General features: G+C 36.4%; 2 protein-coding genes, 2 long non-coding RNA genes and 2 pseudogenes across 7 annotated transcripts; all 6 read right to left on the reverse strand.

Annotated features, from left to right (window-relative positions):
• Positions 1 to 3,442: 3,442 nt before the first annotated feature.
• LOC147521540 (protein MIZU-KUSSEI 1 pseudogene) lies at positions 3,443 to 5,115 on the reverse strand (annotated as a pseudogene). Its single transcript, XR_015202153.1, has one exon. The product of XR_015202153.1 is annotated as a protein MIZU-KUSSEI 1 pseudogene (transcript).
• A 1,732-nt stretch (positions 5,116 to 6,847) lies between these two features.
• Positions 6,848 to 14,936, reverse strand: LOC147521541 (uncharacterized). 3 transcript variants are annotated; one of them, XM_086572972.1, is made up of 10 exons: positions 14,708 to 14,936; positions 13,226 to 13,378; positions 13,032 to 13,126; positions 12,622 to 12,742; positions 8,515 to 8,640; positions 8,348 to 8,401; positions 8,157 to 8,203; positions 7,603 to 7,716; positions 7,176 to 7,230; positions 6,848 to 7,081 (listed from the first exon to the last, which is right to left on the reverse strand). In XM_086572972.1, exons 3-8 carry the CDS (start codon positions 13,113 to 13,115, stop codon positions 7,696 to 7,698), a joined length of 453 nt encoding a protein of 150 aa, XP_086429098.1. In that variant the 5' UTR covers positions 13,116 to 13,126; positions 13,226 to 13,378; positions 14,708 to 14,936; the 3' UTR covers positions 6,848 to 7,081; positions 7,176 to 7,230; positions 7,603 to 7,695. The 3 variants fall into 3 exon arrangements, with proteins under 3 accessions (XP_086429098.1, XP_086429213.1, XP_086429143.1); XM_086573087.1 differs by having other exon boundaries at positions 13,032 to 13,147; XM_086573017.1 differs by having other exon boundaries at positions 14,624 to 14,797.
• Positions 9,338 to 10,215, reverse strand: LOC147521542 (pentatricopeptide repeat-containing protein At4g02750 pseudogene; annotated as a pseudogene).
• Positions 14,937 to 15,506: 570 nt separating the features above from the next.
• LOC147521543 (uncharacterized) lies at positions 15,507 to 19,226 on the reverse strand. The gene is made up of 5 exons (XR_015202556.1): positions 19,086 to 19,226; positions 18,820 to 18,910; positions 18,518 to 18,582; positions 15,762 to 15,880; positions 15,507 to 15,647 (listed from the first exon to the last, which is right to left on the reverse strand). It is a non-coding gene; the product is annotated as an uncharacterized LOC147521543 (long non-coding RNA).
• A 751-nt stretch (positions 19,227 to 19,977) lies between these two features.
• Positions 19,978 to 21,044, reverse strand: LOC147521544 (uncharacterized). Its single transcript, XR_015202515.1, has 3 exons — positions 20,788 to 21,044; positions 20,478 to 20,674; positions 19,978 to 20,359 (listed from the first exon to the last, which is right to left on the reverse strand). It is a non-coding gene; the product is annotated as an uncharacterized LOC147521544 (long non-coding RNA).
• Positions 21,045 to 21,355: 311 nt separating this feature from the next.
• On the reverse strand, positions 21,356 to 22,870 carry NUDX1 (nudix hydrolase 1). The gene is made up of 2 exons (XM_086572906.1): positions 22,511 to 22,870; positions 21,356 to 21,889 (listed from the first exon to the last, which is right to left on the reverse strand). Exons 1-2 carry the CDS (start codon positions 22,707 to 22,709, stop codon positions 21,588 to 21,590), a joined length of 501 nt encoding a protein of 166 aa, XP_086429032.1. The 5' UTR covers positions 22,710 to 22,870; the 3' UTR covers positions 21,356 to 21,587.
• Positions 22,871 to 23,347: the final 477 nt, after the last annotated feature.

The following is a 23,347-nucleotide window of genomic DNA, read 5'->3' on the forward strand; positions in this document are numbered from 1 at the left end:
GCACTGCCTTGCGAAAGGCTTATGCACTAGGCGCTCTCCCACCGCCCGACTACTGCCTAGCGTTTTTTAGAACAATGATAAATACCATAAACATATTTTTAGGCCTCTTTTTAAAAGCAAGGCCCAATATTTCCATATCGACTGATATATCGGACCCCCTAAAACCAATATATATTGGAAATATTAGAGATAAATATATGTTTTACAAACCATATCATTTTATATCAGAATTATCACTTATATATATCGGAAATATTGATCAAACAATAAAAAGAATTGGTCAAATAATAATAATAAAAAAACGATATATACTGAATATGTCGAATATATTGCCGCCAATATATATTTTATATATCTTGGAAAATATGATATATATCGGCAAAAAAAGTTTCAATATTCAGTGGAAATATATCAAATATTAACATATCATATACTCAAAAACCGATATATATAAAGAAATATCGGTGATATTTTCAGCATTGTTTAAAAGCAATCAAATTTACACTCTTGTTGCATCGTGAAGGATCAACAACAAAAAGTGGCATGTTAACCCTCATATCACTACTAGCTCGATACAACGATACTGCAGGGGCTCCTTGTCTTGTTATGTCAAAAACACCGTCAAACTTGATATTATTTTACAGTTTTTACTAGCCCTGGCCGACAGTCCACCCCATACAGAAAAGCATTTGTTCAACTTGTGACATGGGCCTCAATCCAGCCCATTGATAGGCAAGCTATTCACTACTTTGTTGCTGATTTAACATAGTCACATGCATGCAAAATTACAAAGAACAAAATATCGGGATAGGCCAATATATCGATTTCTAATTTATAAATATCTATTGTAGATATATTCTCCTATGTGGGGATATTTTACATTGGGATATCGTGATATATCAATAAATATCAATAAATTCTATGTGAGTATTTTTTACTACAAATATCATAGATATATCATGATATATCGACAAATATCATCAATATTTTTCATTAAATGTGATGGTAGTTTTGATATTAACAACTCTAGTGTTAAAAGAAATGTTAACTAATTTATTTGCACATATTTTGGATTGTTATATGTCTGATGAAATCATGTTTTGAGTTTCAAATACAAAATCAAATATAAGTTCAACATCAATAAGCTTGGGATTCATGGTGCTCTTAGAATTGGGAGAAAAAAAAAATTAATGCCATTGTTTTTGCAAAAATTTGAGTTTGGAGTGTTGGTGTTTCTCTATGTAATGTAATCAGACCCAACCAAACCTCAACCGAACAAAGAAATAGGATTACTAGGTTAAACTACACAAATTAATAGGTATACAATAATAGATTGGCCCATGAATATAGAATATTAATATTGTTCATTCTCTAGTGATTAATGGGCCTACCATTTTCGAAGAAACCTAGGTTCAATCCCTCCCACAAAACTTAATTATTATTAAAAACTCTATTATGTTAATTTTAATTTTCACACATTTTATGAATAATTTAAGAGCCAACATTTAACAAGCTGGTGACACTAGTGGTAGGCATGTTAGTGCTCAACTTGAAGGAGCAAAGTTTGAACCACATGAGCATAAATATTTTACATTTAGAAAAGTGTGGAGTAGGTTCGGTTGATATTTTGTTGATATATCACCAATATAATGCGATAAACTCAACTATTTGGTGATATATTGGCATATTATCGATATATCACGATATATTTATAAATATCTTCAATATTTACAGTTGAATATGTCAATGACTATATCGTCATATATATATATATATATATATATATATATCTTTACTTATTTTTGGATATTTATCGCGAAATATCTTGATATTTTGTACAATGGTCACATGTATACTAAAAAGTAGTTAGATGGTCGATGTCACAACAGAATCCAAAGGTTAGAAATGACTTAGGCTGAGTCCAATGGTCTGTCACTCTCTATCTCTATCCCTCAAAATAACAGTGTTATACGGATATAGAGTAGGTTTGGGTAAACCAATAGTTTGAACAAACCTACGCCACTTGAACTGATGTGGTTTGAAACCCATTTTTTTTCACGCCATTTCCAGCAAAAAAAAAAAAAAAAAAAACCCATTCTACGCCATTTCAAATGGCGTGGTATGAAATTGTATTTTGCATTCCACACCACTTCAAGTGGCGCCATTTGGATTTTTATAAACCACGTCATTTCAACTCGCATGGAATGCACTATCTATTCTTCAATAATACTCTATATATATGGAGAGTTATATAGAGATAAGAGAAAAACACCACAGCCACCCCCTCCTCTTTTGAGGGAATGAAGAGCCATTGCACCCAACCTTAGAAAGGGCCCTATTTTACTAATTTGTTATGATGTATCCAAAGAAAAAACAGGATATTTGGAAAAGGGATTATCGAGGAGGATGGTCAAGCAGTCAAGCAAGGGACCATAGGAGGCAATAATACTTGGATAATGATGAATAAATTTTAGCAGTAGCGCTTTATCAAACGGCAAAAACTTTGAGTACGAAAATGATGAGGTTCCATCACAACACCACATCGATCGACGTTTAAAGCGATCGGCCGCTCCATAGTCCTAGTTGTGTAGGTCCAGCAGAGGATATTGTTGTCCCACCTGTACCCAACAATCTCTTATCATGTACTACACAATCTGCTCCAGGTTCAACAATAATATCGGCCTATTGGGTTAAAGCCACAAAACCCGCATGGTAAGAAACAGGAAACGGCGTTTACACTGTACCAGTGTCCACTCCAATTCTGTCTAACCATCTAAGTTTAATCAGGACTAATAAATATGAAGAAACAACAAATGATGATTTCGCTTCTGTTTCTTAAGAATGAACAACCTCGAGTAAAATCGAAAATCAACAATTTTTCAGATCATGACACGACACATATGAACAGAACACGATTTTTATCTAAGTCCAATGCGTAAGTTGTGTATTCCATATTTCCATGATACTTTTAAGGCAAAAGCATTTGGCCCAAACATTGATGCATTATAAATTATTGAAAAAAATACATTGATGCATTATATTTTTCTCACTTTGATGATTGCAACCTGCTGCTCAACATCGCATAATGCGCAACTCATTGACCATTTCGAACCAATTTCAGATTAAGAATACATCAAATTATGAAATGGAATCGCTTTATGGTCCACTAACAATGATTTGGATGATACCTTTCGTAGAAGCCATGTCACCATGTGCTTTGGAGTTGAATAAAATTAGGATTCATTTAAGAGTTGCCTTCATTTAATAGTCTAACTTATAGGACATGAATTCGGCCGGTATTAATCATTGACATATTATTGAGCACTACCTAAAACTGGCCATTGAAAAAGAAGATGCAGTGCTTTCATTCCAGATATCCAGTGCACTCTTAGCCATTACCAACTAAAATAGTGAAGGTAAGTGCAGATGAACCAAACTAGAAAGATAATAAAGTCTTGCATTACTCCACTCTTCCCTTTCTTCCCCTTGGGGAAAAGGAAATGATAACTCTATACAGTACACACCTACGGTTCTACCCACCCCCTCTTATAAATCATCGTCATGCACAAATGCACAATGCACTTAAGTACTTAACCAACACTACAATTAATCTAAGAACTACAAAAGCACAATAATATCAGTATACCATAATCCCATTTCCCCAAAAAAAAAGCCAAAAGAACCCCTAACTAAGGAAAGTTCAATCAAGTTCCTCTTCCATGGATCAAGAAGAGCTGCTACCTTCAATTATTACACTGCTCTTGAAAACACTTGAAAGCAGCAGTAACTTGAGTACACTCTAGAGTTCAGACTGCTTTCAAGTACTAGACTCTAAGCAAATAAATGCTTAGTTCAGGACCTCCAGAACCATCGGGATTCATCATGTAAAATGCTTCAGAATCTCTTGAACCCACAACTCTTTCAAATTTAGCTCTCATGTACATAAGTTCACCTTCTGACCCAGCTCCTTTTCCTGGCAATACACCTGCACCCATTGAAACTGGCTCTAATGCTTTCAATACTTTAAACTCTTCAGGCCCACATTCACGCCTCATTGCGAATCCACATTTCTTCCCATTACAATATGTTCTCCAAAGTGACTCTTCTAGCAATTTGACCCCTTTTTTCTCCACTTTCTTGTCACATTCCAATGCAATTCTAACCAAACCAGACGCCATTTCGCGAACTAATCCACTCGTTGGTGTAGCTAACTCAATCATAAAAGCTGGATTTGCCTTGGAATCCTCTTGAAATGCAAAATGTACATGCCCACGACGATACCCGAAAAGGGTACCTACTACTCTGCTACCAAGGCCTGATGAGTTATGTGATCTGCGCTTATTGAACGCAATAAGCACAGAGCGAAACCTCGCAGCAGCCATTGTTTGCAGCTTCTTTTTTGAAGTCTTCGGCACCGGTGAAGACGTTGTTCCAGGACTTCTAGGTACCGAATTCTTCAGCTCTCTTTTATCTTGTTGGCATTTTTGCGAAGAAGATGAATGGGAAGTAAGACCTTCTTGGTCTTCATCTTCATAGTCATCAACCTTCTTTTTCCAGTGAAAGTGTCTTCTAGAGAAAGAAAATGAAGAGTCATGAGGGGTTTTAGCCATGATTGTTCTCATCTGAAAAAAAAAAAAAAAAAAAGGCAGAACAAATAGAGGAAAACTCGTTAAAGATTGGCGTGGAGAGAAAAAGAGATTTGGGATCTCTTTACTTTACTTCTCTTTTGTAGGGGATGTGGGGGCTCTATTATATTCTTTACTTGAAACTTTATTTTGACAGGACTAGTACTCTGCAAGAGAATCCTGACAAAAGGAAGTTGTGCAGAAACCAACAAAACTATCTTCAAAAAAGACAAAAGAAATGAGAGTTTAGTACAAGAATACAAGATTATAGTAGGAAATGGAGGGACAACAAACTGAGAGGGATGAGAGAACTGCTTAGAGACAGAATTGAAATGGAGAAAAGAGGAATCTAGGAGACAATGTATGTGTCATGTTATTTCTTTTTCATGTTCAAAATATGTGGGGTAATACTGAAGAGAGAGGCTTGACTGCTCTTTTTTTTGACTTGCATTGGAAACCGTTATGAGTAGGTTAAGGTTTTAAGTCCCCACCACAACATTTGCTTTAGACTTTAGTCCTTTCAGTACTTTCTCCGTTCACATATTGCTTGGCATTTTGGCTTTGTTACGCACATCTATCGCTGTTAATTCTGCATTATTGTTGCTCTGCTACGAGAGTTCTACCTAATTTGCACTTGGGCTCCCATTCCCTCAAAAGCGGAGGGAGTGGTGGTGGTTTTTTCTTCCTATATCTATATAACTCTCCACATATAGAAAGTATTATTAATGAATAGAGAGTGCATTCCACGCGAATTGAAATATTGTGGTTTGTAAAAACCCAAATGGCGCCACTTAAAATGCAAAATACAATTTCATACCGCCATTTAAAATGACGTAAAATGGATTTTTTTTTTGTTTTCATTCTGTGCTGGTTGAAATGGCGTGAAAAAAAAATGGGGTTCAAACTCTCTATCCGTATAATACTGTTATTTTGAGAGATAGAGATAAAAAGTGGTTGACCATCAGCATTACGCACCAAAGGGAAAAGTAGACACGGGGACTAATCTAGTTTCTTTAAACTAGAAGTGGAAACTTTGTTGGGATTTGAAGTTTGTGGATTGTGGGTTTTTCTCTATACAAGTTAAGTTATATATATTTGATTATTGAGGGCACATCCTGTGTATTGACCTTTTTCAAGCGTGTATTATAAATTTATAACTGGTCAAATAAGACTTCGAACACTAGTTTTTAACATTAAATTAGCTCACATTATCATGAGGAGAGTGGGTGATGTTAAATCGAATTGATCGGATTTTCGAATTTCAAATTTCAAATTTCGTTAAATCTTACTCAAATCTTAAAACTACATCTGGTCCATATTAACTTTATCCAATTTAACTATTCCATTATCCAAACGAGTGCATAAACATTAGGATATATGATCACTAATGAAACTTGTATTTGCCATTGATGGAACTTGTGAACCTCTCTATATATTCGTATATTACACCTACAACATATGCTTAATTGTATAAGTACATACTTAGCAGAGAGAAAAGAAATGGAAAAAAAAAAGATTACATCTACCTGTAATCTTTACGGAAAAGCAGTCTACTACTTTGAGGAGTCCCAATGCCAATTGCCAAGTTCAACATAAGATTTGATCAATCAAGAAGAGCACATATTTTATCCTGTTGCTCCATTTTCTTGATTTTGATGCGTTTAACTGTTAATGTGTAGCCCGATACTGATTTTATTCGGGAAATAAAACTTTTTAGGACCGTGTTTTCTGGTCCAAAAATGAAATGATAAGCTCTCACCATCTCCGCAGTGCATTTGACGCCCATTTATCCAGTATCCTTAATGTCTTTTGAACGGTTCCACCACCTCTGTTCATGCAGGTTCCCTAATAATTTTAAACTGAAATTCTACCCTAAGTAACAGTTTCCATTGCTGAGTTGCTAAATAGATAAATAATAATAAATAAATAAATAAAATCCCCATTGCTGGTTGCAAGGTCTAAGCAGATGACTCACCCTCCATTGGCGCAAAATTTCATCGTCACATGGTATACCATTTTATATAAAGGCCATTTCCTGGCAATCTGGCATGAGTGAGAGGATCCTTCTTTTTTTCAATAAACAAATGAGCGGATCCTTCAGCTATGTATGTGTATGTATGTGAATGTTTTGTAAAACAATTTTATTTTTCTTCTGTGTTTATTATTATTATTATTTTATTTTTGGTGGTCTATGAATAAGCACAAAGAGATTACTAGTTTAATTTGCATAGGTAAACCATCTATTCCACTTTTACTACTAGATCAAGTACCAAAGGGTTTAAGTGACATACAAATCACGGTTATAAGATGCCATGATGAAACTCAATATATATTAAGTGCAATCAAAATCAAACCTCCCATCTCCAAGCAATTGTTATCTGCACATCAACTTTTGTACGACTCCAGTCCTATACGTATGAAGCTTTGAGCTCTACGCCACTAAAAGGTTGCCTCATCTGCAACATGGGGAAACTATGAACACTTGGCAGACAACTGATTCGAAAACTTCATACATTAACAGAGATGGACATCTTATAGCAAGTAATGTACCTTCATTGGCATCACCCATGTTAAAATCGTCCTCATCATCATCAAAATCTACATTCTGCAAAATTGCGAGAAGGGCGTAAGTGTCTTGACTGGAAGACAATACTGAATCTCTCTTCCCCACCCACCCCACATGTGAGAGAGAGAGAGAGAGTCTAGGACGTGTAAAAACGATTCATCCCCGTACATTTTGACCAATATAGGGTATTTTCTTTTATATCTAGCTGACTATTTCAGATCTGAGTTGCTCAGGAATTTTCTGTTTTTTTGAAGAGGGGGTGTTGCTGCCGAAGTGCAAGTTGGTATACCCACAAGGCTTTTATAGCCAAACTACATTGCTAATACAAAAGTCACATAACTATCACAATTGTGTAACAGACTGGGTTCAAATCCATATGAGTCTCAAGACGCCATAACTCATGGTACTAACCTGGTTATAATCCCCATCATCACTAAATTCTGCATCCTCCAGTTCTGGTTCTTCTTCATTATCCTCATCTTCACCTTCTTTCTTTTTCTTTTCTCAGCTTTTCTCAGCTTTGCCCTAAACATGTTAACAATCAAAGGCTTCACTAAAACATTGCAGTAATGACTGAACATACAAAAGATCATGCATAGAAACACAAATTATGGAAATCGTGACGCCAGAATGTTTCACAGAGAAATACTCGTGAACAACATTTTCTCAGAAACTAAACCGAAATCTACTTTACGTAGGGAAGAAAAAATATATAAAGAGTCAAAGGTTTGTTATTTCCATGGAACACAAAGAGTAGAAACATGGGAAAGTTTAAAACAGATTCACAGAGCCAGTATCAAGAACAAGAGGATATTCAATTTCATCTAAAACCAAGAAGAAGAAATAAATAAACCATTTTAAAAGAAGGGAAAAAGAACAGAACGTCTTAAGAGGAATTTTCATGACAAATTCAAGTCTATTCACAATAAATTAAGACGAAGACTAGTGAATATCCTAGACATTACCTCAATCTTCTCGTCAAGCTTCTCTAAGAAATCTAGCTTTTGTAGACCTGCCACAACAACGTTGGATCTGTTAGATACTTGGATGTAGTAATGTCCCCGTACGTACACATCAAACAGCAGCATACTTTTGAAAGAAACAAAGTAATAAAAAAACAAAATTAAAAGGAAGAGAGTATTGCCACAATACTTACCACCTGATTCTGGATTCCAGCGTACTTTCCTTGGGTCATGCGCACGCCTTGAACCTGACATCTTTTACTATGTGAGGAAACCGTTTGGAATGCTTAAAGTAGAAAAACAATGTAGACATTAGTAATTCCTTTATTTGCAACCATTCTCACATTGATCGGCTGCATACCTTGAACTAGTTCTAGAGGAAAATTAGCAGGAGTAAGCCTGAGATGAGATGCAAGGGAGTCACGCTTTGATCGACTATTTGGCTTGCCCCTATCAGAATACCGCTCAATCTCGGTGTCCTTGAATTCTGAAATAACAATGCACAGGGATATGAGAAAATAAACTTGAGATGGTATAGTTGTAAGAAACGGAGCAGTAATTAATAGAACTTCCAAAATAGAATATCTTTATGTTGAAATTTTAATATTTTTCAAGTTTAAAAATGTGTTAGCCTGATGCATACATTGTTTTTGAATTTCTTATCAGGCTGCTGGATGCATAACGAATATTTGGTATCTATTGAAGTTTTCTGTCGAATGTTGTTTCGCCTAGACTACATCAGATTGTTTTTGGTTTTCATTTTATAATTTTACTATGTTGGAGTTCAAAGTGCCACAAAGGATGCTCCTAAACATGTCAAACAAGCGTAGTAGAATAAAGAACTTCAAGAGCTCTACCAAGTAATCCTAGAACTCCGGCTAATTATACTGTTTTGAGTTTTTGACTCGGTCGTTTAGAACTGTATACGCTACTACAGTGCTTGATGAATAAATCATCAATTACTGCATTATTCTCCACTTCTGCTATTTGAAATTTTTGCCGCAGTTCATAAAGGATCTGCAAGATGAGACTGATTCTTAAGCCTGGTAAAATCTTGCAGATAAATTAGAGATGGCCAGATATGGAGGAATTAGGCCATGAGCGCACGAGTCTTTTACAATCTGCAGGGACTATATTCTTTTGATTTACAACCATCAATGACCATACCCGAAAAAACAACAGAGTTACAACCATCAATGGTGTATTATCCGTCAACATAAACTCTTGTATTTCAGGTGAGACTCCAAAACAGAAACCGTTTCTGTCAAATACATTCGTTAGTATTATCTTCTGAAACATGTTTCATTCTAGGCATATATCCAGCCTCCATCATTTCCATTGTAAGCATGTCCAGTTCAGCATAAATATATAGCAATTGCGGGTGTGATGTATCACTCACTGAGAACACATGGACTTTCTTTTCGACCTCAATCCAACTCGATCCAGCAGTTTTTCTGATTCCCTTTTCTCTCATAGTTCTTACCTGCCATACTTCATTCCACATACCAGCTTCTGCATAAATATTTGCCAGGGTCACATACGGAGCAGCACTACAAGGATCCATCTTAAATAGCTGGTTCGCAGCTTCCCTTCCAAGTTGTACTTCACCATAAACCCTACACAAACCCAAAAAGGAAGACAGCATCACAACATTTGGTTCAAAGGGCATCTCATCCATCGTCTTCTTTGCCTTGGTGAGTTGGCCAGTTCTGCCATAAAGGTCAACCATGCATGCGTATTGGTCTAGTTCAGGAATCAGGTCATACTCGATTCCCATTTTGTCAAAGTATTCTGTTGCTCTATCCACGAGGCCAGCATGGTTACAAGCGGTTAATACAGCAGTTAAGCATATGTTATCGGGTCTCATGCCTTGTTCCTTGACTAATTGCTCAAATAGCTCCAACCCATCTTCTCCTCTTCCACCCTGAGCATACACTGTAATCATTGACGTCCATAAAATGTTATTCCTGTAATCCAGTTAATCAAAGATGCGGCGAGCCTCATCAATGCTGCCGCACTTGGAGTACATATCTATGAGAGAGCTGGCCACAAATACACTTGTCTTTTTGTTACCAAAGAATGGATTTGGGTTCCCTGTGGACGCAGTGCCAGAGCGGCACAAGCATTCAAAATGGTAGAGAAGGTAATCAAGGTATAATTCGTTGGACATATATTCTGTTTTTGTGTCCCCGACACGGACACGTGGATACGATCAGACACGGATTATTTTTGAAATATGGCGTGTCCATGTAACATAGCATTGTTGGGGCTCTGGAACAACCTCCAAGCACTTCATTTCATAAACGACGAGCATTCTTCCCTGTGAACATAGTTCTGCTATAAAAGTATGAAACTTTACTTTTAGGCATTTAGTGATGGAAGTGATATGGAAATGTGTTGGTCACATGGTAGGATACTTCATCTATCCAGCCTAAATCTAATGGCCAATATATCTGTGAATCTGTGACACAGTGATATATTCATGCTTGTTATACTTCTTGCCTTGACCAAGCATTTCAATCCTTGGTTTTGAGCTTCGAGTTTTGCATTGACCCCTTTCCTAATCCCATAAGCTAGATATCTAGTTATATACCAGAGGAAAAGTGTATTAACAAGCAATCACTTATTTTGTCACCAAAACGCAGCATATGCATAGAGTGAGCCCTTTTTATACAAACTGATACTAACGGAGAAACCTTTACTATCCTCCCTATTCGTTCTCACTTGTCTTGGCTCCATCATACATTCATACATGTCTATGGTTTGAGAGAAAGAGAGAGGAGAAGAAGAAAATTAGATACTTGGACGTGAGTCTCGTAGTCTGAGGGATTGTCAGCTAATGCTTTCTCCACATTTTGAACATCTTCTCCAGAGTCAGAGTCCGAAGAAGAGCTGCTCGAGTCTTCTTCTTTATCTTCCATGTCTTCATCGTGGTTATTATTATTATTATTACTGCTCATTTCTTTCTTCATGTCTTCTACTACTAGGGTTTCATCTTCCTCTCTTTCCACCATTGCAAAGGCCCAGTTTCTGTAACATTTTTTTTATTATGACAATAAAGCCCTTTACTAACTAACAAGCCCAACCCCAACAAAACTTTCAAGGCAGCAAACAATCTTCCTTTCCTTTCTTTGCTACTTTGATGCTAATTAGCCTTTCTTGTCATCTTAACCCCCGCCATTTGTTCACTCAATCAACACCACTTCGACTTCTTCTTCATACAACAAGTTACTCCCATTCTGCTGCTCTTGTTTTGCCCAACCACATACAAGCTTCTCACTCTGCTGCTATTATCGTCACTCAACATGCCCATTTCCTCCAAGCATTCAACTCCTTTCTTCTCCCAAATGCCCGTGGTATAAAGCCCACTAAGTTCACTCTCTGCGCCCTTCTCAATTCTTGCACCCAAATTCTTCACCTCCGCTTCGGTTTGCAAATTCACACTCAGATTCTTCAAACTGGCTGGTATCAACACAACATCTTCATCAACACCGCCCTTGTTAATATGTATGCCAAATCTAACCTCATCCTCGATGCCAAATCTGTTTTCAACACCATGGAGCAACACGATCACGTCTCCTGGACCTCCATCATAGCTGCCTTCGCTCAAAATGGCCATGCTATACAAGCTTTTTCTTTGTTTAAACACATGTTGTTGGCCACTCATATTAGACCCAACTCCCAATTGGCTGCATCCCTCCATGCACATGTCAAACTCGGCTGTCACTAACAATTATGTCGTCACTTCTCTCATTGATTCTTACTCCAATTGCAGTAAGATCAACCTTGCTATATCCTTATATCACGACACTCTTCACAGGGATGTTATTCTTCTCAATTCCATGATTGCTGCATATTGCCAAAACCAGTGCAGTGAGCAGGCCTTGACATATTGTATGTGATATGCCTCAATTTTTTATATTTCACCGTGTCAGACACTTCTTATCCGTGTCGGATACGGACACACACATTTGTGTCAATGTAAGTTAGCAACAATGGAATCAAATGGGCGGATTGAAAGCAGGTGTTAAGCATTGGAAAGTCGCAAATATTTGGACCCTGGCTTTTCCATTGAATAGGACAGGATACATGTACTCACATGCTAGGGAAAATCAATGGAACTTACGAAGGTCGGCTTCCTAAAAGTACTTTGTATATTAGGAAGGACATATTTTATCCCCTATCTTGATATTTGCAATAAACTTCACAATTCCAGTTATTAAAATAAATGAATAATCAAGGGATTATGACACTTGAAGCCTTGCTCAAGGATGTACCAGTATCCTGAGCCCTCAAAAATATGTACCAGTGTTCTGCCCCCCACCCATCCACACACACACACACACACACACACACACACACACACACACACACACACACATAATGATAATAATAATAATAATAATAACTAAAAGATACTAAAATAAACAATGAGTAAAATAGAACTTTGTAACTCAAAAACTCTCACTTGTTTGGGATGCCTCTTCAAGATAATATGGAGAAGATTTCCAATAGTTCTGGAGTCTGAAACTCCTATAGATTAAGGTCATCTCTCGCATCACTTTACTCTTATCAGGCAACTCAACATCCTGCATGGCAAAGACCATTGCGGGTGGGAAAAACTAGTACATATATACCATGACCGGTTACTCTTCAAGTAAAAAGCATAATAAAAGCGATTAAATCTAACAGAGTGTACAAAATTATTGCATGCTGTAACACATAAAAAAGTATACATTACCACCCTCATCATTAAATCTTATCCAACATAACCGTGAGCTAAATGAGCTCATACATTGAGAAACCAAAATGGGAGCATCAAACTCTTAAATTTAGGAACTAATAAGTTAATTAAAAAGAAAAAAGAAAGACACTCACTGGGAAAAGGATATAAGGCTCTTGTGCAGCGTAACCACCAAAGTCTCCACGCCCACGTCCACGGCCTCGCCCTCTGTAGGCCATCTCTTCTTCTTCTAAGGAATTGACAGTTAAATCTTTATTTTATTACAAAATAAACATACAACACGCCTTAGAATTGCAATGTTGGGGAGAATCAATGTTCTAAAAATTACCTAAGCCAGTAAGCCGAGAGCAGTAGCAGGCAGCAGCACTAAGCAGTTAAAATCGGTTTTCAGTAGTAATCGGTCTAGGAGCGATATGCGATTAATCGGCGATTTAATCGGTTGAATCGGTATATATTATTATATACAAAATTTCAATTATACCTTTGAAATATAGAATATAAACAACAATATTAGGTCCAATAAGTAAGAAATATTTTAATAAAACACAAGTTATTAATGTTAATATCTTATATACATTCAAAAATCAAAAGTAAAGGTAGCAATTTACAAGTACAAAATAACAAAAACCATATAGTGTGGCTGGTTTGAGCAAGATATTTTTATGTACAAAGCCACAAGACCCAAAACATTCTAACACTTCAGAGAATTGAGAACTTTACATTCTTTCTGTCTCCCATCTGAGCAAAATAAAAGTCGCTCATATATACCATAATAAGTCCCGACAGAAACGTAACAAGAAGAGCTAAAATCGGACTTTAAGATAGGATCCAGGAGACAAATTTGTGTCCGTCCGGACTTCAAACTGGAAAAGCTACTCTTCCTCATAAACGGAAGACAGAAACATTGGTCTTGAAACTAGAAAAGCTACTATTCCTAATCAAAATGGAGCAGGGAATCCCTCACAAATGTAAGACAGAAGCATTCATATAATTGAGAATCAATAGTAGAAATACTTTCCAAAAATATATATAAATAGAACTGAAAATTAGTAGCTATACATTCAGTAGTTCTCAAAACTAACCCAGTAAAACAAAATTTAAGAATAGAATCATCCCTAAAACAAATACTCATCGAAATTAAAGTACCATTTCATGAGAACAAAAGGCACAAGTGAAGCACAACACGCATTGAAGCGTGCAAACCTATTGAGAAAGCTGTCCCAAAGACCTTCCCAAACAATCCTACAGTGCCCCCCCACCCCAACCCAAAAACAAAGGTGGTGGACAATATAGACTTACAAACTTGCTGTCGATATATCAATACACTAGAAAGCTAGAAAGATCCAATACTCAAAACTTGTTGCAACCATGAAACCTAGAAATTCCCCTACCCAATTCCTTTCATAACTCAAAATTGAACAAATAAAACCAAAATCATAAAATCTTTATCACCAAAATTTATTTAAGAAAAAAAACAACTGCAAAGCTCATTCCTCTACCCTAAAAAAGACAAACACAAAGTTGTTCCTACCCAATCCTTCCTAACTCAAAATTTAGATAAAAAAGAAAAAACAATGAATTGGGCCAAACTAAAGAGATGGTTGATAATATAGAAATCAAAAAATCTTTCCATAACTCAAAATAATCAAATTCAACATAAACATACAACAAATATCAAAACTTTATAAGTAATTAAGGAGAAACAAACAAAGATATTCCTAATTACCCAATCCTTCAACAACTCTAGCTCAATTCCAACAGAGTCATACAAAGAATAACAAATTAATTGAAAAACTCAACAATTCAAAACCTTGTTCTGCTTCCCACATAAACAAATCTGATACTAATCACTTCATAGTTGAAGACAAGCTCTGGAATTGGAAGTGTTCAGTACTTCACTACTTCGGGAGTTTCTAATTCTAGTTGTCGCGCTGTTTTATTCTCAGTTGGCCCGATAAATCATATCGCTAACTGAGTACTAAATGATAAATCCGATTTAAAACCTTTTATTTAACAGTGTTTTAGACATACAGATGAGTAAAATGGGTCCAATGCTTCACCCACCCTAAGCCACATCATCTGACAGGGCAGAATGTAAATGAAAAAAATAAAAAAATCATATTACGCCACGATTAATTGATTCTACAAACATGTCTTGTTCTGTGACTTTATTTTTGCTAACATTTTGGGCTTATAACCTCAAACTTAATACCATTCAAGTATTCACCCAGTCCTGCGTGTTTAGAGTTTGAGTTTGATTTTCTTCATTAGAAATTTAGAATTATGTTTCTAAACTCCACCTTATATATATACTAGCCATTTTGCCCCGCCCATGGCGGGGATTATTTATTTAATATTGAAAAAACCTGTTTATTATTTGTTTGTTTTATTGGAAGATATTTGGTTACTGAGATTCCAATAACTCATTCTTGTGATAATCGTTACAAACTGTTGAAAATATGAAATAATCCATGTTACAAAAACATAAGAGCTGGAGATCAAAGAATAAGGTCATTCAGCCATTGATGCCTCTATGACTTTTATCATCTCGCCTCATCACTTGTTACTCAAACTAATAGCAGCAGCAAGTTTATCTTTTATATCTGCAGCAAGCAAGCTCACTTCTCCCTTTGCTGGTTGTGCAATTAGTTATCCATTTGGAAGAGGGGTGTTTCTCACCAGGATTTGAAATTTCTTGCAATCAAAGCATTCCCTTCTCGAAACAATTGAATCTGCAACTCGTAGAGATCCTGCAAGGAGAAGTACACATCAACTCTACTCCATTCATATTGTGTTCCAACTCAATTGGTGAAGATCGCTCTCATAGACGACAAAAAATAACTTTGTTTCCAAAGAGCCCTTACATGTTTTCGAGGAGCTCAAACAAATTTGTAGTTGCTGGTTGTAATGCCCTTGGAAGTATTACGGACACTCACACTACGAATGGCTATCATTGCAGACACGGGAAGAGACCCTCAAGATCCTACAAAACAAATGAAACTAAATCAATATGCGAAGTACAAAATATATAAATTAAGAGCTATATGATTGAAAACTGGTGATACTGTATTGAGTGAATCATATTTTGTTCTCTGAAGTACATGCTTGTCAATTCCTCCTGTCAAGAAAGTTTCCACATAGATCTATGCTTCTTAGGTGTTCTATTCTATTTATGTTTTGCCTATTAGGTTCTCCTTTAGGAATAAGAGTGCATTTGAAAAATGGGGAGTAGTCGCGACTCCCACAATGCCATACTATAAGAAAAAATAAATTGATATAACTTGGCCATGTGCAACTTAAACCAATAATTGCCCCATTTAGAAATGTACAGAATGATAATGTATGCAATGACCTCTTGACAGCATAGACAATGTTGAACAATTAACCCATTGCACCCACTTATTAACACCAGTCCGCATTCTATAGTTAAACTACTCTGAAAGTAGTGGAAGAGGAACTCAACACAGCCCCTCATTCTCCTACAGCCAAGTTGTTTCTTACTCGGGGTCCAATGTGAATCGAAAATCATCTCCAAATGACTTAATAATCCCTCTTAACTCGTTTATTCATTACAATCGTTTCTTCAGTTTCTTACAAAGTATTTCACTAATGTTATCAACAGACAACAAATTAAATCTCCTAAATCATCCATCTTTGATATGGAGCACTCTTGATATTGTGGTGCAGGGTGTAAGACAAAGTGTGTATCCAAATGAGACCCCCCAAAAAAAGTCTGCAGGTAGGTTTTCAATAAGTTGTGTACTCGGAATTGGAAAATTTATATCTAACAGTTTTCTTAAATCAGCCACCGCTAACTTAGTTTTTCTTGTACATAAACATTTCCCAGATACAATCCGTGATAGTGATTGGACCTGTCCCAATTGTGGAAACGTTAATTTCTTTTTCAGAACTGTTTGCAACATCGCTATTGGGTGGTACACTGTCATCTATCTCAGGAGCATAAGTTGCTGATGAAGCATTTTTATCAATATGCAAACTCTTCTCAGTGTATGTTCCCGAAGTACTTCCGCCTTGATGTGAATTTTCCCCAAAAAGGAGACATAAGGAGTCACCGTTAAGGAGAAGTCTACCTTCAATTTGATCCATGGTTATAGGAATGGGAATTTTACGAATTGCACTGTTGTTCTTATACAATTCTTGTAGCTCCTTAAAAAATTCATGGACAGTGTCAAGTTCAGATGCTCCCAGCATGCAGATGCAGAAGTGTGTTTTGTCCAAGCTGACTTGGCGAAATTTGTCCCTTAGACCAGGATGAAGACCTTCTATATTTTTCATAGTGTATTCAATCACCATGTCCATATGTTCTGCTGCCAAATTTGTACCTTGCAGAAGCTTTTGAATGAGTTCAAGGGAGTCCTTTCGCTCATGATCATCAGATACTGGCCACTTCTCTGTGGTTGCCCATTCCCAGGGATTACCTTTTCTCAATTCAGAGTTCCACTGGGCTTCAACGTACTATAGGCAATGCAGCAGAAATATTTATCGGTGTCCAAGTTCTACCCTTAATCGCCGCTTTCCAATATCTATCAAGTGCTAAACACTGGACAGAACCCTGTTCTGTTGACAATACCTCAATGTGATTTTTCTCCATAAGATGCTCAATATGCAATCTATCATTAGCAAATAGCTTACTACAGCTCACTATTCTATCAATTTCCACAGTTAAAACTTGAAAGGTATCATAATGTTACCATGCCATTAACAAACAGATACCCAAATCTCTAAAAGCCCATCAAATAAAATAGAAATATTTTTAGCAAAATTCTGTAGAGTGTAGGATAGATTCATGATTCATTCATCTAAAGTGTAGAAACCTGATTAAGTTTGCCTTGGTTGTTGAACTTTGAAACCATGCAGATGCGGATTTTGTAAGGCCTCTTCCAGCAAAATGGCTCAATCATCCTCCTTGATTGTCTCATTTCCCAATTCAACCAAATTGACATTTGAATGACTGTACCTTTTCATCCTCTTCACTGGAGAATTTCGTTCTTATTTAGCAATAGAGCTCCTTCTCCACCTTACATTCAATCATGAGCCACCAAGGCTACGCCGCCTCTGGTTTACATCAACTATATTCTCTTTTTGAATAGCAAAAGACATTGCATTGATGAACACTATCGTGAATCAATGAATTGAATAACCAAATTATGTTGGCTAAAATACCTATTTATTTCTTTCCAATATTATATATGCAACAATGTATCATTCGAACCGGTTATCTATAAGGTAAAATTAACTTAAAAATCCCTTTGTATACTCCTCTATTTCCAAAACAAATTCACTTGTAAGGTCCATTCAATGTAAAAGGATCTTTAACTATGTCAACAGTTACGTTAATTTCTTTCCCTAACCCATTTCAACTCCCTAACTAATTTATAGGCCCTCTCAAGTGCTAGAATCAGGCATAACATCAGTACAGTATAATGATATGATATAGTCATTTAAAAACCTCATAAAAGGGACAAAAAGTCAATCAATCAGATTTCTTTCTAATTGGTACATATAATAATATATTGCATATCGTACTAACATGTGATATATTAACATGAATGATTCACACACATAAAATAAAAAAGTAAAAAAATGAAGCAAGCAATACCAACAATACTTGCTTGAGTCCTGGTGAAGTTTATCAAAGAGTGAGCTCCCTCAAAGTTTGTTTGTCTGCACCAAGATTATCATTATTATGACAATTTTCATAGCAAATCCTAATTCAACCAAGTAAACTTCAAGACCTAACATGAATTCCACCTATAAGACATTGACACGTCAAATGTCTGTTAACCAACTTCCAATGAAAATATGTAGATATATTTCCTTTAATAGGGATAACTAATCAAATTACTTGCATGACGACATTAAAATTAAAAGAAAACCTGAAGCCAAGTTAGTCAAATGCACCTCTGTTACCCAAATAAGTTGTTTGACACTGTGTTGAGATAATCGAATCCATGAATGTTGAAGAGGATGCCTTGGCTGAGCTGTCAGAGGTCTGGAAGAAGCATCCAATTGGAATTAGGTATACTGAAAAATAATGCAACTATCCAAAATCCCGACTCACATAACCTTGATTTCTACACCTTTATAGTCAAGTGAACATCAACAATGTCAGTTCATGCCATTGTTCATACTACATTATAAAAATGAATCGTCTAAATTAGCCATACCTTAACGACGTCGAAGAAGATGCGGGGCGGATTGAAGATGATTAATTTACATGCATATTTTTTAGGAGAGGAGGTGACCCTAAAAGTTTTGGGGTTTCGATGATATTTTCAGTTGAAGGTTTTTTGTTTTTTGAGGATTCGTAGTTGGAGGCGTTGGGAACGATTTTCTATTTCAGCTGAAGGTTTTTCATTTTTTGAGGATTCGTAGTGTAGTTTGAGGCGACGGGTTTTGAATCATTTTTTGTGTTTTAATGTTCCGTAGGTATATCACGAATCATAATTTTGATTGGCGTGTAATTGTTTTCTCGTCATTTTATGGATCTCGAAAATATATAACCAATCTTGAGCAAATCCAACGGACGATGTATTTTGTAATAGGGACCAATTTGCAAATAATGAAAATAATGTCTTGTTTTGTAATTAATTTTGTGTCCTTACTTAAAAATGTTGCTGACGTGGCCTCCTGAAATCGCATATGAGCATTTTCGCCCACTGTGCAATAATGGTTTTAGATTGAGCCCATTATATAAACTCCAAACTAATTTCACCACCAAAAATAGATTTATAAGATGAATTGAGGGCTGATTTTTAGTAAAGATAGTCTTCTCATAATAAAAAATCTCCTTACAAATAATCAGCCGAAACGAAAATATTTAACTTTATCAAAAATTATTTTGAAATTTGGATAATCTAAACCGTTGGATAATTTTATAACATTGTAATCAAATTTTGATACGTCTAGACATCTTCAAATATAATAAATTTTTTCTAAGAATGAGCTACATTGTGGGGAGAACATCTCAACCAAAAATTAACTTCTAATTCATTGTTTTTCATGGTGAAATTTTTTAGAGTTCGTATAAGTGAAGTTCATATTTGAAGAAAAAATCTATAAAATGTAATTGATCGTCTAAGAATCTTAAGAATCATGTTCTTGGACTAGAAAATAAAATTGTTATGCGAAAATTATTATTTTTCATCATCTGGAAAAGGACTGACACCACTCTGTAACATAGTTTGTAAAGGCTTGAACAATGGATTTGGTAGGTTGTTCCAGTCATACCAACCCCAACCATCACACATGTGGCTCTCGAGGTTTTCAGGTTCTTGAGAGGGATCAATCAAGACTGCACGGAGAATAATGGCAATGTAATGTGTAGGATTTGGATCCTCCAAGAAGAGGTTGTTGGTGACCATAACAAACTCGGTCTTCTCAATGTCTAGACCACTTTCCTCCTTCACCTCTCTGACTCCGCATTCCTCAAAACTTTCTCCTAGTTACATGCAATACAGCAGTATAAGAATTCATTAAGTGATATATATGTAGTGAGTTGACTATAGGATACAAGGAAAGAAGAGGATAAGAGTGTTTGGTAGGGATTAGAAGTTAACCAAACTCAAGGCGTCCACCAGGTAGACCAAACGTAGCATTGCTAGTGGAGGTGTGGCGCTTTCCCAGCAATATTTTCTTCCCTTTCATTACCAGCACCACAACACCCACTCCAGGCATTGCCACTCCACTGCTGTCATTTGTAATTGAACACCTCACATCAAATGATTTAACACTTTCCTCTTTTTTCTCCGTCCACCTTAATGTAACAGCGGAAGAAAGCACCAAATAAAATGCATAAACATGCTATGAATCTTTCAACGAGTAGAAAATATAAGAAATGAGGGAATGATACCGAGAAGATTGACTTACTTGCTGAGGTGTTAATGGAGGAGAGGACAAGAGATGCAGCTGCACCTGGTGCTACTTCCTTAGTTGTGCAAACTTGTTTACTTCTCAAGGGGGAGGATGGATAAGGTGAGTGTGATCTGAAGAAGAGGATGGATGAAGAAGGTGTTGAAAGAGATGTAGCACTAGCACCTACAATCTCCATTGGGAACTTGTGTTTTCTTTTTCAATACTATGAATTATTATTTTTGCTCAGATCTAATTTGAACTTACTGTTCGTTGAAATTGGAACCTTTGCGTTGTTGCATTTGGTAAGTTATTATTATTGTTTGACCAAGAAGCACCAATAATTTATATACTCAAATAGACTGCAATCAGTGCAGTAGAAAAATAATTAGCTGAAAATTATATATAAAACAATTTCATTTGAAGAGGAAATCTATGGAGCAACACTATCAGACAAGTTGCGCCCTGCAACCTCCAACATCAAATGCCAACTGATTTTAACAATGACCATACAGATATTTCGATGATCACATTGTGTGGGTGCAAGAAAAAGGATGACCACCTTGTGTGCCTATATGTTAGTATATAACATAAACCATAGAATTTAGTCAGGCATAACAGTTTCATTTACATAGAGAATGCCCATTCCCATAATAACCAGATTCATAGCCAAAGCTCAAATCAGAACACCACATAGTCAATACTTAATATTTCTGAAAGAAACGGCAAAGATTTTCTTAAGTACTAGTGTCACAATGTAGTCTGATTAAGTAGAATGAATACTAAAGATAGGGCATATTAGTGTTTTCGCAGCATCATTATTGGCTTTCTGGAAAAGGATTGAAAGCACTTTGCACCATTACTTCCAAGGGTCGAAAGAGCGGCTCGGGGAGGTCATTCCATTGATACCAATCCCAACCAGCGCACTTGTTAGGCTCCAGATTTTGAGGAGTTTGTAGAGGATCCTTCAAAGACGCACGCACAAAAATGGTGACATAATGATATGGCTTTGGTTCTTCCAGAAAGACGTTGTTAGTAACTGTTAAGAACTCAATTTTCTGAATGTCTAGCCCAGTTTCTTCCTTCACCTCTCTTGCTGCACAGTCCTCAAAAGTTTCTCCTAAAATTTATAAGGAAGAGAAGAAAACATAAAATTATAATGTACAGAATATGGGATGCTATAATAGCAGTATGCCCGGAGCATAATACTGTACACATAATTCACAGTTTCACAGAGTTCCAAAGGAGTAATACATTCCAACAATGTGGTTGTCAAAAATTATTACATTTCAACAATGCAACTCTATGCCGACACTACAAAGCCGAAATTATCAGCGCGCCGACCAACACTGTGAACTTGTGGAGTCTCGTGCCGGTTTTTCAAAGTTCAGCTGCATTTTCTATCATGTTGTGTTATACACTTATACTAGGCCTTCTTTGTCTATGCGTTAATTAGATAATTGTGAAACTCAGGGGAGGCATTTCTCTATTTCCGTGTCTTCTATTTTGAGTCTCTCTGTTCTCACCAAGAGGATGAAATCTGAAGGAGGGTGACTCTAAGAACTATATGAGCAATAAAACTGGTGGCAGTCTGCCTAATATGAATCCAAACTCGATTAGTAATTTAACTCATGATGGTGAACGAATCCTAGATAAATTTGTATATGTATGTAGTAGCATAAGAAGCTTTGAAATATTTGAAGAAAATATAATGTGTGAGTGATTGGGCTTGAAGACTGACCGAATTCCAGGTGACCACCAGGAAGAGCAAAGGTGGAGTGACCAATGGAAGAAAGTCTCTTCCCTAAGAGTACACTTTTTCCTTTTAACAAGAACACCACCAACGCTACTCTTGGAACAAGATCCTGGCTATTGCTGCTGCAGTTGCTACTGTTACTGTTCTCCATTCCACTTTCTTCAGCACTGAACCAAACCACCATTCCCTTTACTTGCTTTTGCGTTCTTTCATATAAAAAGGAGTGCAACTCTGACCAATGCACTCTGGACAAAACGGTCTAAAACAAACACAGTCCACTCACAAATGACCTGGGGATCAAAAAGGTCAACAATGGGTGCACCATTTTGGATGACTTCCAAGATTAGAAAAAGTCCGCTGATGTATCTTTGATTTCCACTAATAGTCTAATATTTGGTGATTTTCACTCTGCCAAATTACATGTTATGATGAAAATTTGACTGTATTAAATGCTCGAGCTTAGACATTCAAATACTTCCTTCCCAATTATCAACACAGGCTCAAGCGCATTCATCTACCTACAGTTGCAACAAACATACCTTCACCGAAATTTTTGTGATAACCATGAACGGAACTGCTTGATAAACAACCTAAAAAACAAACAGATATTTTGAGCTAGTGACAAATTCATAAATATCAGTCATTGACCATTTGACCATCTGTAAGCTCTGAGATACCATTGCCCTCCTGGAAATATGAGGGTGAAGGTTTGGCACAACTTTGAAGCAGGTAGCCGATTCTCAGTGCTTTTTTAGTGATCACGACAATCCTCAACGTAAAGACATGAGATGCTACACGTAGTGCCTCCATTATCACTAGCAT

Source organism: Coptis chinensis, chromosome 1 (genome assembly GCF_015680905.1).
Source record: "Coptis chinensis isolate HL-2020 chromosome 1, ASM1568090v1, whole genome shotgun sequence".
Lineage (NCBI taxonomy): Eukaryota > Viridiplantae > Streptophyta > Magnoliopsida > Ranunculales > Ranunculaceae > Coptis > Coptis chinensis.